General features: G+C 53.2%; 1 protein-coding gene across 1 annotated transcript in view; it reads right to left on the bottom strand.

Annotated features, from left to right (window-relative positions):
* AKT2 (AKT serine/threonine kinase 2) overlaps positions 1-14,160 on the bottom strand; it is a 51,455-nt gene that overhangs the window by 5,802 nt on the left and 31,493 nt on the right. Inside the window, exons 5-9 of the mRNA XM_045442338.1 lie at positions 4,876-5,029; positions 4,331-4,462; positions 2,807-2,872; positions 1,731-1,801; positions 790-910 (exon numbers count right to left, since the gene is read on the bottom strand). Coding sequence (XP_045298294.1) covers positions 790-910; positions 1,731-1,801; positions 2,807-2,872; positions 4,331-4,462; positions 4,876-5,029 — 544 coding nt within the window. The remainder of the gene's footprint in view (positions 1-789; positions 911-1,730; positions 1,802-2,806; positions 2,873-4,330; positions 4,463-4,875; positions 5,030-14,160) is intronic.

Here is a 14,160-nt window from a genome sequence, read left to right as displayed (position 1 = left end):
TAAGTGTCCGACTTCGGCTCAGGTCATGATCTCGTGGTCCGTGAGTTCGAGCCCCGCGTCGGGCTCTGTGTCGACGGCTCGGAGCCTGGAGCCTGCTTCGGATTCTGTGTCTCCCCCTCTCTCTGCCCCACCCCTGCTCATGCTCTGTGTCTGTCTCTCAATAATAAATAAATGTTGAAAAAATGATAAAAAAATAAAAATAAATAAATAACACAGGTTTGTACGGTCTGTCCTGGCTTTCCCCCAACGTGAGCCCGTGAGGGGTGCAGCACGGCTGCAGGGCTGCGGTTCACTCAGTGACTGCTGTGCAAAGCCCGGCCGCGGGGCGCCACCGCAGTGCGTTCTAGCCGTTCTCTGACAGCGGACACCCGGGTGGCTTCCAGCTCGGGGCGAGCGTGAACAGCGCTGCCTGCAGCGTGCGCACATCCGTGCTCGGTTCCCAACGTGCATAAACCTAGGGCAAAACGGCTGGCTCACAGGGACGTGTCCACTTGGCTTTGGTGGATTCGGCCAAACTATCTCCTGTGGTGCTTGTACTGATATTACCTCCACCCCCCACCCCTCCCCATTCCCCGCACAGAGGGGTGTGTCCACCAGAGGCTCAGAGAGGCCTGCGGGACCTTAGTGTGGACAGCCAGCTGGGGCCTAGGCCAGAGGGTGAGTGAACTCAGGAACACCCACAAGTCAGAGCCTCCCTGGAGGGGGAAGTGTGGGCCCGAGGGCACAGACCCGGCCTCCCCAGTGCGAGCCCCACAGGTGCCACAGGCCAGGAGGCAACCGCACACTCACCTTGATGTCGCGGTACACCACGTCCCGCGAATGCAAATACTCAAGGGCAGAGACGATCTCTGCACCATAGAAGCGGGCTCGCTCCTCCGTGAAGACTCGTTCCCGGGACAGGTGGAAAAAACAGCTGCCAGCGGAGGAAGGAGCAAAAAGTCAGATATCAGCCCAGAGGAGCAAGAAATAGGACCCTGCCCCTTGGCCCCCAACACCGAGCCCAGTGACACGGTGACACCTACTCCATGAACCTGCAAGTGACGGCAAGAAGAACCAAGCGAGAGACAGTGAGCAGGGAAAAATTCACTTGAGTAAACGGAGTGAGGCATGAAGAACGAAGGACAACCAGGAGATGCCAAGGGGAGAGTTAAGTGGGGACAGCATGAGGGGACAGATGAGGGAGGGAGGGGGATACAGCAAGAAAGCACAGGAACACAAGTCATGAGCAAGTGACAATGAGCTGCGGACCAGTGGGACAGATGAAGCCAACAATGCGGAGCCGGTGAGTGACGCCACACGCAGAAAGCAGGGTGCGGGGGCTGAGGGGCAGGTGGCAGCCCAGGCCTGAGCAACCCAGTCACAACGAGTGGCGGACTCTTCCTGTCAGAACACGGGGGAAGGCGGAGCGCTGGCAGGCCCTGCCCTGCACACACTTTCTTGGCAGCCGTTAAGGACACCCTTTGCCGTTTGGCCGCCCCCCTTCCCACAGCCTCTCCAGGCCTCTCTGGGCCTGCGCGTGCCCCCTGCCCACTGACTCACTAGCTGTGTGAACTTGGGCCAAGCCGCTTAACCTGAGCTTTAGTTTCCTCGCCTGCGAAATGGAGATGGTGACGCCTGCCTCGAGAATGAGGGGACATCCAGCCAGGCCCCCTCCGCCCCCTCTACAATTGCCCTCTGCCTCCCACGATACCTGGGAAGGAGATGTGGGAACACTGACGCGGGCTATGCTCACCTCACCACCGTTGGCGTATTCCATCACGAAGCACAGGCGGTCGTGGGTCTGGAAGGCATACTTCAGTGCCTGGGGAGGGGGGTGGGGGGCAGGAAGGTGGCCAGGGTGGGAGTGGGAAGAAGGCAGGCTCTCTGCGGACTCTGCAGGCACGCTCCCCACCCTGGCAGCCGGGGCTCAAACATCAGCTTCCCCTTTTGGGGTGTGTGAGCGAGCTTGTGGCTCTGAGGGCAGGGAAACGGTTACTGGGCTGAAGGAGGCTGTCCTCAGCCTTCAGCTAAGCTTCTGAGAGGTGCGGCCAGGGAGATACCCAGTTCTGAGCAACCAGGGCCATTTTACCCCTCTTCTCCACAGTCAGGTTGTAGGTCTGCTGGCTGGAAGCAGGCAGTGGCTTGGGAGCCAACCCCAAAGACAGGATGGACAAATGATGTGCCAGTAAACGGCAGTTCTCAACTATGCTCTAAGAAGCCCAACAGAAAGTTCCTTAGAGAACCCCGAGTGACCCCTCTGCTCATGACAAGTCTAACTATTCTCTGTCTTCTACATCAAAGTACCTTGTAAAAGTATGAACAGTGTCATGGTTTACTAGGACACTGGACAACAGCTGAGCTAAAGAAATGACCCATCCCATAAGCCATCCTATACGTGATCCATTTAACTGATGGCTGCTGGCCTTGATGTGAGCCTGTAGCCCAAAAAGGCATCTCCTCAGACTAAGCTGACAAGCAGCACCAGAATTCATGTCCTTCTAGAATTACATTTAAAAACAGAAACAAAAAAATAACGTTCCCACTTCGACCAGCTGGGCTAAATGCCTCTAACTCATAGAGTAGCCACGCTCTCCCGGAACCATCTTGTAATGTGGTATCATCAGTTGGCTGAAGCCACGAAGCCACCATCTGTGAAGAAGGTGCCACCCCCGGGGTTTGATTCGGGTCATTTGGGGGAGCGCAACAACACCCAGCCCTGGCCACCTGGCTGACACGAAGTCCGTGCTCCATGGCGGCAGGGTTGGGCTCTTTTCCCACATGGCGCGTGCAGAGGCCAGGCCCCGCCTGAGAGGGAAGTACCACTCACAGTGAGGAATGGGTGCCTGGTGTTCTGGAGGACCCGGCTCTCGGTGACCGTGTGGGCAACTTCATCCTGCAGACAGAGGCTGCGTGAGGGGCTGGGGGGCAACACCACACCTGCCCCCCCCCGACCCCCGGCCCAACCTAAGGGAGGGGGGAGCAATGCTTTGGTGAAATGCAGTTCTAGTCCTAAACACACACCGAATGGCATGGCGGGAGTGGAATGTTACCATCCTCCGGCCACAAGGAAACGATGGCCCCAGACAAGGCCAATCAATCAGTGGCTCAATCTCAAAGCTATGAGGTGAGAAGTCGCTGGGGACTTTACGAAGGAGGTGACAGACTGCCAATGTTAAAATTAACACCCCTAAGGAGGGACAAGCAGGCATTGTAAGACTCCTGAGGTGATGCCACAGGCAGTGGGAATCCCCACATATAAATGTTCTTGCTGAAAAAGGGAAGTGGATCTAATCAGGATTCCACCCGCGGCAATGTGCGGTCCCATAGCGGCTGGCAGCCTGTCGCCGAGGAACTTGGGGAAATGCAGGTTCTCAGGCCCCTCCCAGACACTTGGGGGTGGACCCAGAACCGGCTTTACAGGCCCCCTGGGGCCACTCTAACATGGGCTCAAGTTTGGTTTCTAAACACACAGCAGTCACCCGAGCTGCTAAAAATCCTGACCTGCCTGCGGTTCCCAGACACTGGCTCTTCCCGGGGCAGGGGTTGGTGAGTCTGTCCCTAGGGAACACTTGATAACAATGTCTAAAGACATTTTTGACTGTCACAACTGGGGTGGGGGGATGCTACTGGCCTTAGGGGTGAAGGCCAGGGTGTGGCGACTCATCCTACAGTACACAGGACAGCCCCACAGCAGAGAATGATCTGGCCCCAAATGCCAACAGTGCTGAGGCTGTGGAAGCCTGCCTTGGACCAGGCACATAGGGGGCTGTTCGTTTTGCTGGGGTGAGATCGTTGTTCCATTATAGTCTTTATGATCTTCATCTGTTAGAGACACATACCTAAGTATCTCTGGGTGAAACCATATGACATCTAGAACATGCCTTTAAGATACTCCAGGACAAAAAGGAGGGCAGAGCTAATAAAACAAGACGGGCCAAATGTTGACAATTGTGGAAGCTGGATGCTGGCTACATGGGAGTCCACAGTATTTATTTTTCTTTTAAAAATTTTGTGCATGTCAGGAATTTTCCATTTTAAAAACTTATTTAAAGAAGGAAAAAAAAAAAAGAAGAGAATTCCATTCTGGCCCAGCCTCCTAGTGAGAGGCCCTGAGCCAAGCCCCGACCCTCAGGGCCTCCCCACAAGCCCTTCATGCCCCAAAAGACCTGCCTGCAGGCCCTGATGACGCCTGCGAGGTGAAGCCCTGTCACACTCCCCACCTTAGTCCTCCAGGTGCCCAGAAGGTGGGGTGGGGGGGGCCTCAGACTCCCCGAAGGCACAGGCGAGCGTGCTGCCCAGTGCGCACTCCCCACCACAGAGCCCAGCCAGAAGCAGCCCTGGGAGCGCCCACCTTGGCAATGATAACTTCCTTCCGCAGGATCTTCATGGCGTAGTAGCGGCCGCTGGCTTTCTCCCGCACCAGAATCACTTTGCCAAAGGTGCCCTTGCCCAGAAGTTTGAGATAGTCGAAGTCATTCATGGTCTGCCCAGGAGGGGGAGAGAGTGGGGCAGTCGGTGCTTGGCACGTGGCCCACGGGAAGACATTTTAACAAAGAGAAAGGAAACATCGAAGGACGCTGTTGCCAAAACGCTCTGGCGGGAGCAGGAAGGGAGGCTCTGGGCAGTGACTATTTGCTCTGAAGTGGCCTTCAGCCTGGCTCTCCCAGGCAGGGCGCCCCGGGAGGCTCGGATGTGGGGGCAGACAGGTCTTCACAACCTCCCGTGATGTGGCTGCCCCTCACCCCAAGTGCACCCATGTATGCCCATCCCACAGGGCAGTCAGGACACATCCCCGGCTACGCTTTTGCACACACCGTGTGGAAACCAGGGGAGGCAGGGCCAGTGTTGTGCGGGGAGGGGTACTCACAGCCTGGCCACCGGCCCCCCAGCACTTACCACCTTGGCCCGAGCCTTGCTAACTGCCACTTCCATCTCCTCGGCCGCAGAAGGGTCACTGGGGGAGCCACACTTATAGTCCATGGGGTCCTCACCTGGGCCCCGCTGCTTAAGGCTGTTGGCGACCATCTGAATGGCCCGCATCCACTCCTCCCTGTGTGGGGACACATCCAAAGAGCTGTGAATCCTGGGAGCCCGGGCAGGAAGGACTGAGCCCCTACCTCTCCAGTGGGAGCAAATAATCAAACGTCCTGGAAATTTCTTTCTTTTCTTTTCTTTTTTTTTTTTTAATTTTTAACGTTTATTCATTTCTGAGAAACAAGAGAGAGAGCACGAGCAGGGAAGGGGCAGAGAGAGGGAGACACAGAATCCGAAGCAGGCTCCAGGCTCCGAACTGTCAGCACAGAGCCTGACACGGGGCTCGAAATCACAAACTGCGAGACCATGACCTGAGCTGAAGTTGGATGCTCAATCGACTGAGCCACCCAAGGCGCGCCAAAAGCCCTGGAAATTTCTGACGAGATGTGTCTGAGCCAAGGGAAGCCGATGGAACAGGACTGCAATTTTACAGATTTTCTGGCTGCAGAGGGTAAGAGAGGGCAAGAACGGAATAAGGACAGAGACCATCTATGTCCCAGGAGTGGCCTGGCCCGAGCACCACTTGAAGTCAGGCAGCAATTAAATGACCAAAGAAGGAGACCACCTTTCTTCACAGCCGCCTTGAAAATGAACCACCACCCTGAGCCTGGGATAAGAGAGAGACAGTGCTCCTAGGGATTCCTCCAGAACAACCTCAAGCACAATGTTTTGTAAAAGCAAACCAGGAGTAAGAGGAAGAATTCATCGGCCAAAGAAAGCTGAAGATCTCATAAGGCAAGATCCCTGGAGGGGGTTGTCTGCCAGGAGGGCGCAGGGACAGAGGTCTGGGGCAGGGACGCAGAACAGAAGGTTGCGGACCGGGAAGCAGGTCCCAGCAAAAGGGAGCTTGGTTTGAGAGTAACTATTTCTGTCACTCATGATTTAGAATTTGTTCAGAAATAACCTTCTTTTGATACCTACTTTCTGTGTCTAGAAAGGGAAAATATATCTAGGGAAAAAAAAGTAAAAAATGACCAGAGACCACAAAAAGAAACCAGGAGGCTGAAAGATACATTTCCGTACCCCTCCCATTTCTGAACCCACCACACAATTTCAGGCGGTTCGACCCAATATAAGTTGAACCCCCTCTGGATTTTGCTTATGTCTACAAAACAGCCACATGAACAGGGAGAAAAACATAATGTTCACAAAGAATGACAAAATTCAAAAAGCACAAACAGGCAACCTCCCAAATTACAGCAATTTAATAAGCCTCAATGCAGGACGCCTGGGTGGCGCAGTCGTTTAAGTGTCCAACTCTTGATCTGGGCTTGGGTCATGATCTCACAGTTCGTGAGTTTGAGCCCCGCACTGGGCCCTGTCTGAGCTGATGGCGCGGAGCCTGTTTGGGGTTCTGTCTCTCCTTCTCTCTGCCCCTCCCCTGCTTGTGTGCGCTCTTGCTCTCTCTCAAGATAAATCAATAAACTGAAAAAAAAATTTTTAGGGGCTCCTGGGTGGCTCAGTCGGTTAAGCGTCCGACTTCGGCCATGATCTCACGGTTTGTGAGTTCGAGGCCCGCGTCGGGCTCTGTGCTGACAGCTCAGAGCCTGGAGCCTTCTTCGGATTCTGTGTCTCGCTCTCTCTCTGCCCCTCCCCTGCTCATGCTCTGTCTCTGTCCCCAAAATAAATAAAACATTAAAAAAACATTTTTTTAAAAAAAAGAAAAAAAAGTTTTAGATAAGCCTCAGTGAGATCAGCCAGTCAGCCACACATCTTCCAGAATCACCCCCAGCCCCAGGCAGCAGGTTGAAACTGTTCCTGCACACCCGAGGCACCGAGGCCCCTGGCCAGTGTCACGCAGAGTGCAAGTGGCCTGAGAAGTTGGAACCACCTTGCTGGGCTGCACTCAGTCTCTGCTTCCTCACATACTGACAGCCCCCAGCGACTACAGTCCACCAGTCCTGTGGCACCAATGTCCCCAGGTTCTGACGCTGCTGGAATCCGGGTGCATCTCAGTCGGTGGCCTATCTCAATTTAGGTGGGCATTGCTTTTGCTTGGTATTCTACAAAGACCCAGTGTGTCTCTGGGTGACGGCACCTGGGACCGAATGGAGGGTGGCAGCAGTACTGTGCTCGCCAGCTGGCCAGCCGTTGGGAGCTGCAGAGAACGCACATGAAACATCTATGCAAGGAGACCCCCTGCAGCTCCCAGGAAGGAGGAGGCAGGTCCATGTGTGGGCTTGGGGTGACCGGAGATACCTTAACGGAAAAAAGAAGGTGCAGAACAGTGCGGAGGGGCGCCTGGGTGGCTCAGTCCGTTGGGTGTCTGACTCTTGACTTCGGCTCAGGTCATGATCTCACGGTTCATGAGTTCGAGCTCCTTGTTGGGCTCTGTGCTGACAGCGCAGAGCCTGCTTGGGATTCGGTCTCCCTCTCTGCCCCTTCCCCGCTTGATCTCTCTCTCTCTCTCTCTCTCTCTCCCTCCCTCCCTCTCCCTCTCTCAAAATAAAATAAAAATAAACTTAAAAAAAAAAGAACAGTGTGGAATGTGACACTACTGGAGGTAGAAAAGAGGGACTGACGCACAGACACGTGTATGCGCACCGGCACGAACACCTCTGGAAGGACGCCGACGCAGGGCCCTGGCTGCCTCCAGGGAGGGGAGCTGGGAGTCAGGGGCAAGGAAGAGTCTGATTCCACTGTCCCCCGATTACGAACACTCCCAGGCCACTCACCCTTCCTTGTGCATTACAGATAGGGAAACGGAGGCACAGATTTAAAAAACAAAATTCAGGAAAAACACAAGTCGGTGCTCTGAGCCTGGTAGCTGGAATCACAGAGGGCCCATGACCTCCGAGAGCCGAAGGGCAGGGCTGTTCTCGCTTAGATCCACGACCTGGTCTGAACCGAGTCATCACCAAGCCCAGAGGTACCAGTTCACACCTGGAAGCTCGGAGTCTCAACATGGCCTTGCTCACAGGAGATTATGCTTCTAAGGCAGAGGTGTGAATGTTGCCAGCACAAACATTAAGGGCTGGCACACTGGCCCTCCCGAGGCCGAGCCCGGGGGCCCCACAGCCCATGTTCGTCAGTCCCATGAAGGCAGGCATCTCGTCTGTTTGGACGTGGGTGGGTACTCAGGTGGTATCTGGGGAATGAGTGAGCAAGGCAGCCGAAGTTCAAGTGACCCCAGACCCGGGGCACATGGAGCCCCGATGCACACGCACGCAGAGCAACACTGGCTTCTTCCCTCTCTGAGCCAATGTCTCAGGCTGCCATTTCTCAACCTGTTTTAACCCATGACCTCTCTGGAACAAATTACAGTGTAAATCCCTATCCCCACATTAATATTTCTCTTTTCCAAAGAAATGGGGCAGTGGGTGGGGGGCACATCCCACGATCTGCTTTATCAGATCACGACTGTCCTCTTAGAAGTTTTTAAATGTTGACTTATGGTGTAAGACCATGGATTGAAAAAAACAAATCACCAATCTCCTAAGAGACACACTAAATATATTAAAAAGAAAAAAATACATATATAGCTCACATACAGAGATCTTGAGGGATTGTCACTTGAGTAAAGCAAGTTAAAGGGGCACCTGGGTGGCTCAGTTGGTTGAACTACCGACTCTTGATTTTGGCTCAGGTCATGGTCCCAGGGTCGTGGGGTCAAGCCCCAAGTTGGGCTGCTCGCTGAGCGTGGAGCCTACTTAAGATTCATATTCTCCCTTCTCTCTCTCTCTCTGTTCCCATCTCTCCCCTACTCGCTATCTCTCTTTAAAAAAACAAAACCAAAAGGCAAAGTAAAGACAAAGATGCAGAGTGTGCCATCATCTCTGTTCGTAAGGGGGGGGAGAACACAGTCCATCGACAGAAGCCGGGTAAAGAAATGACACATCCCCGGCAGGGAGCACCAGAGGCAGCTGGAAGGAGTCTCTCTGGGCTGCACAGCTGGTGGCGAGGAGCACGGGCCTCAGAGCAGCACAAGCCGGGGCTCGAACAGCCGCTCCGCCACCAGGGCGAGCTCACCCCTCCCTCCTCGGGAGACCAGGCACACTGAGGCGCAGGTGAGCTGCTGCGCACAGGGCACAGCACACAGAAGTGCCGGCCCCAAGGAAGGTGTCAAAGACGCCGGGGGAGGCCTGTCCCATCCACCCTGGCTCACACCGCCCAGCCCCACAGGGAGCCAAGGAACCCCCAGAGATGTAGGAGGTTGTTTAGGGGTAACTGGGGCTCTCCCGCTACCGGACAAGCCCCCGATCCTGTTCCAACTGGGCCAAGACTGCAAGGTTGCGGCACAGAATTCCAGAGAAAAAGCAAGGGCCTCCGTCCAGGATACTCCTTAAGGGTTTGCAACATGGTGTCTGGGGCAGAGGGGAGCTGCCACCCACAGCCGGGGCTGCCGTGCTTCCACTCCTCAAAGGAGAGCCCCCAGGGGAACCGACTCCCTTTCCCCAGAGACAGGATGAAAAAAATAAAAGCTCCACAGACACCAGCTCATTCCATACTCATCAAGAACACCGGAGCGGGGCGGGCATTTCTGATGCGGAAACCGAGGGACAGAGCGGTGGAGTCACTTGTGGGGGTCACACAGCCTGGAGGGGGCCAAGCAGAGACTCGCAGCCAGGCCCCTACACCTCTTCTGGCGCCACGTTACCACTCCCTGCTGAGAGTTACAGCTTCCTTCCCAGAGGAGACCCAGGGGGTCACACGGGGCGCTCTGGCAGGAAGACTCAGGGGACGAGGGACACAAAGCCGGGAGCCCAGGAGTGGAGTGAAGGCAAGCCGCCCCTTGGGAGTTCTGACAGGATCAGATTTCTGTTTTAAGTCTGCAGCTGCCATGGGCTGCGGATTGGGGGCAGGGAGAAGCAGCATGAGGGGGCTAGGGCTGTCCTCAGGACAAAGTGCCCGGTGGCAGAGGGGACAGAAGAGAGAAAAGGCACCAGCAAGTGCAATTCCACGGGAGGAGCCCAGCCCAGACGCGTCCTCCTTTGTTCCTCACCACAGCCAAGGACCTGAGCTCCGCTACAAGACGGGGCACAGCACTGGTCAGACTCTGCAACCCGGGCCCAGCCCCACGCTACTCTGCTGAGCGGCACCAGAGACACCCCAGAGGGAAGCCCACTGAACCGCAGGTGGCAGGCCTGTCCTCAGCGCAGCTTCAGAAGAGCCGACAGCCTGGCCCACTGCAGACGGGGGGCCTCTCTCCCTCACCAGGGACCCCCTCTGATCCAGAGAGGCCCTGATAGCTGGAGGGCCTCTGGGGTCCCCTTCTGTTTAGACACCCTCAGATGCGCTGCCTGGCGGGGAAAACCCACGCCTTTCAGCTCTCCTCTCCTTTGTCCTCCACCTCTGTGTGTCTCAGTTTCACTACCAATATCCCTGGAAATGCTGTGAGGATAGACTGAGTTAATATACGTAAAGACCTTAGAACACGGGTGCCTGGCTGGCTCAGTCAGTTAAGTGTCTGACTCCTGATTTCACCTCAGGTCATGATCTCACGATCTGTGGGATCGAGCCCCATGTCAGGCTCCACGCGGATACCATGAAGCCTGCTTGGGATTCTCTCTCTCCCTCTTTCTCTGCTCCTCCCGCACACGTGCTCTCTGAATGAATGAATGAATGAATGAAGCAACTCACTCCCTTAAAAATAATACTTTAAAACCGAGTCTGGCTCAATAGAGAATTAGTTTTAATTATTCTTTTAACTCACTCAACAAACACTTACTGAACACCTACTTATGTTCCTGACAGAAATACATAAATAGAAAGTGTCACAGCTGGTAGACAGGTGCTATGAAGAAAAATAAAGCAGGAGAAGAACAGCAGAGTCATGGCGGGCAAGGCAGGACACTCTGAGAAGGTGGCATTTGAGCAGAGACCTCATGAAGCTAAGGAGAGAACCGTAATGATACCTGGGAGAAGAGGTTTCTAAGCAGAGGGAATAGTAAGTAAAAAGGACCTGAGGCAGAAGTGTGTAGGCATGTTTAAGGAATAGCAAAGAGACCGCTGTGGCTGAAGTGAGGGGGAACTAGCAGTAGGAAATGATTCTGGAGAGGAGACCAGATCATGTAGCACTTTGCAGAATATGGCATAGACTCTGGAGTTCAATCCTAGTGGGATTAAAAGCTACTCAGAGTTCTAAGCAGAGAAGTTACATTTATCTTAGTGATTTACATTAAGAAGATCATAATAACATGATACATTATTATGTAAACCTGCTAAGACCAAAGATCTGCCAACTTCTCCTATAAAGGGCCAAATAGTAAATATTTTAGGCTTCATAGGCCACCTGGTCTCTGGTACAACTATTCAACTCTGCGATAGTAGGGCAAAAGCAGCCATAGACAGTTTGCAAATGAACGGATGTGGCATGTTCCGATAAAACTTTCTTTGTAAAAACAGGAGGCTGGGCCATGGTTTGCCAACCCTGATTTCCAGTATACAGAAAATATAAGCAGAGAGGAACAAAGTAAACAATGCCAAAAAGCAGTAAGATAACATATCCAGAGTGCGAGACATTCTACAAGACAGTTTCCCCAGCTTGTTTAAAAAAAAAAAAAAAAGGGGTGGTGGGGGAGAGCGAAGACGGAAGACAGGGCTGAACGAGGTTAAAACAGGCCAAAGAGACAACATGTACCTTGAGCGAATCCTGGTTTGAAAAACATTTTGCAGACAACTGGGGAAATTCCCGTAGACATGGATACGGACAGATTGGTAAATACTATACTATGAACAGTCACCTCGGGTGTGGTAATGGCATCATGATTCTGTAGGAGAAAGTCAGAGGTCTGCTGACGTATTAAGGAGCAAAGCGTCATGAGATATGCATGGAAGTTCACAGTTTAGCATAAAACAAAGCCACATGAGGCAAACCTGGCAAATGGCCAGATTGCTGAGTCTAGGAATTGTAGGGTATCTGGATGTTCATTTCTTGCACTAGTCTTTCCACTTTCCTGTACCTCTGATACAAGATGGCGGGGATGCAGGGGAATCTTGGGGAAGGCAGGAGAGGCTACCAGGAGCCCAGAGAGCAGGCTGTTTCAACATCTAGACAACATCAGTGGCCAGTATGGCCGTCGCTGGTCCTCCCTGCCACCTCTCCCCAGGCTCAGGCCTATGTGGGGCAGGCCAGTGAGGACAGCCACAAATGAGCGCCCTCCTCTTGCTAGCGCAGGGTTAAGGTCAGGCACCTGGAGTCTGGTCTCAGAGCAGCCCCAGCAGATTTCTCTCCAGCAGCAACAGTGGCAGGTGCTAAGAAAAGGAGCAAGGTGAGGGCTGTCTACCCACCCCTTCCCAGTCCTGGTAAAGGGATTCTTCCCGACGCTCAACAGCACAGAATCCCACTGAAATGGACAGTGGAGCCACCAAAATGCTTTGCCGGCTCCCCACTGCTCCTTTTCCAGGCTTGCAAACTGTGTGCCAGGTACTGCTGAATCAAGGGTTTCCTGTTTATCATCCCCCTGAATCTTTTAGCAACCTTGTGACAAACCCCAATTAATTCACGGCCTGCCAAGCCCTGGGGAGGATCTCCAACTGGAGTCCAGGACCTGGCTGAGCTCCACTTCCCCTCTTCCAAGACCCCCTGACCCTGGATTCTTTAGTGACACAGAACCCACTGTGGTCCCTGTGATGACAAGCTGTCTCACTTCCCGGCCTTTGCATATACTGGTCCCCTTTCCTTGAGTCACCTTCCCCTTCTTACCCGACACCTTCCGACACCCAGGCCCTATATACCTAATGGTCTCTGTCTGCTTTTAGTGGCAGTCCACAGTTTTTGTCCCCAACTTTCAAGGGAGTAACACCTCACGGCCCAAGATGGGAGGTAGTTCTGTTGCCTTCAGCAGAGCAGGTGTATTTTTAACTTTGGGAAGCTACGCACTGACAATTAATTATAATACATATTGTGGAAACATGTCTTATGATATTGTTTTGTGTGTGCTCTAGATATGCACTGTCCAAGAGGGGGTGACCAGGGCGCCTGGGTGGCTCAGTCGGTTAAGCGTCCGACTTCAGCTCAGGTCATGATCTCAAGGTTTGTGGGTTTGAGCCCTGCGTCGGGCTCTTTGCTGAGTGTGGAGACTGCTTGGGATTTTCTCTCTCTCCCCCTCCCCCACTCGTGCACACTCTCAGTAAATAAATAAATAAATACTTAAATATTTAAATAAATGTTCCATTTCTCGGCTGCACTAGACACATTCCATGTTTTAAAACCTCAACAGGACCTGTGACTACTGGCCACCCTCTTAGACACCACAGGTACTGAAATCTTCTATCATGGCAGAAACTTCTCGTGGAGAGCACTGTTTTAATGGGTTCACTGGAGGGTTAGCTGAAGCCACACCCGCCAGACAAGCCAAAGGAGTGTTTCTCAAAGTGAGTCCCAAAGGGACAAAGTGGGGAGAAAGAGATTTGCGATGCATTACAAAGGCCCAAGCTCCCTCATACATGAAGAGCTTCCAGAAACAAGAAAAAGACCAGCTATGCAACAGAAACATAAGCAAAGGATATGAACAGACAGTTCAGAAAGGGAAACTCATGTGGCTCCTGAACACGGGAAGAGAATGCTCAAGCTCACCCACAGAGAGAAAAAGGCCAGTGAAAACCACCTTATGGTGCCATTTCCCACTGATCAGACTGGTAAAAATCTAAACGTTTGAAAACAAAAGGCTGTGGGGACACTCTGAGATATCACGTAAGAGAATCACTTCTCAAAATCACAAGTGCATATTCCCGGTGACCCAGGAATCCCAAATCTAAGAATTCCTTTTACGGATTCACCCGCACACGTATCATGCGAGATAAGCACAAGGTACTTCGCCGCAGCACCGCCTATAATGAGCCGAAGCCCGGAAATATTCACCAATCACCACTCATAAAAAACTGCTAGGTGACCTTGGGGACATACGTGTGCAGCTGTTTAAAAGAGAAACTACATGGGGAGCCTGGGTGGCTCAGTTGTTAAGCGTCCGACTCTTGATTTCAGCTCAGGTCGTGATCCCTGGGTCATGGGATGGAGCCCCGCAATGGGCTTGCACTGAGCGTGGAGACTGCTTAAGATTCTCTCTCTCTGCCCCTCTCCCCGACCCTGCGTGCTCTCTCTCTCTCAAACGAAAACCAAACCCAATACAGCAGCTGCGGTGGCTCTCTATATCTCGGAGCAGAAAGATTCCCTAATATACGTTAAGTAAAAAAGCAAGTTCTGAG

Source organism: Leopardus geoffroyi, chromosome E2 (genome assembly GCF_018350155.1).
Source record: "Leopardus geoffroyi isolate Oge1 chromosome E2, O.geoffroyi_Oge1_pat1.0, whole genome shotgun sequence".
In the NCBI taxonomy this organism is placed as follows: Eukaryota; Metazoa; Chordata; class Mammalia; order Carnivora; family Felidae; genus Leopardus; species Leopardus geoffroyi.
This window is presented reverse-complemented; position numbering and strand designations above follow the sequence as displayed.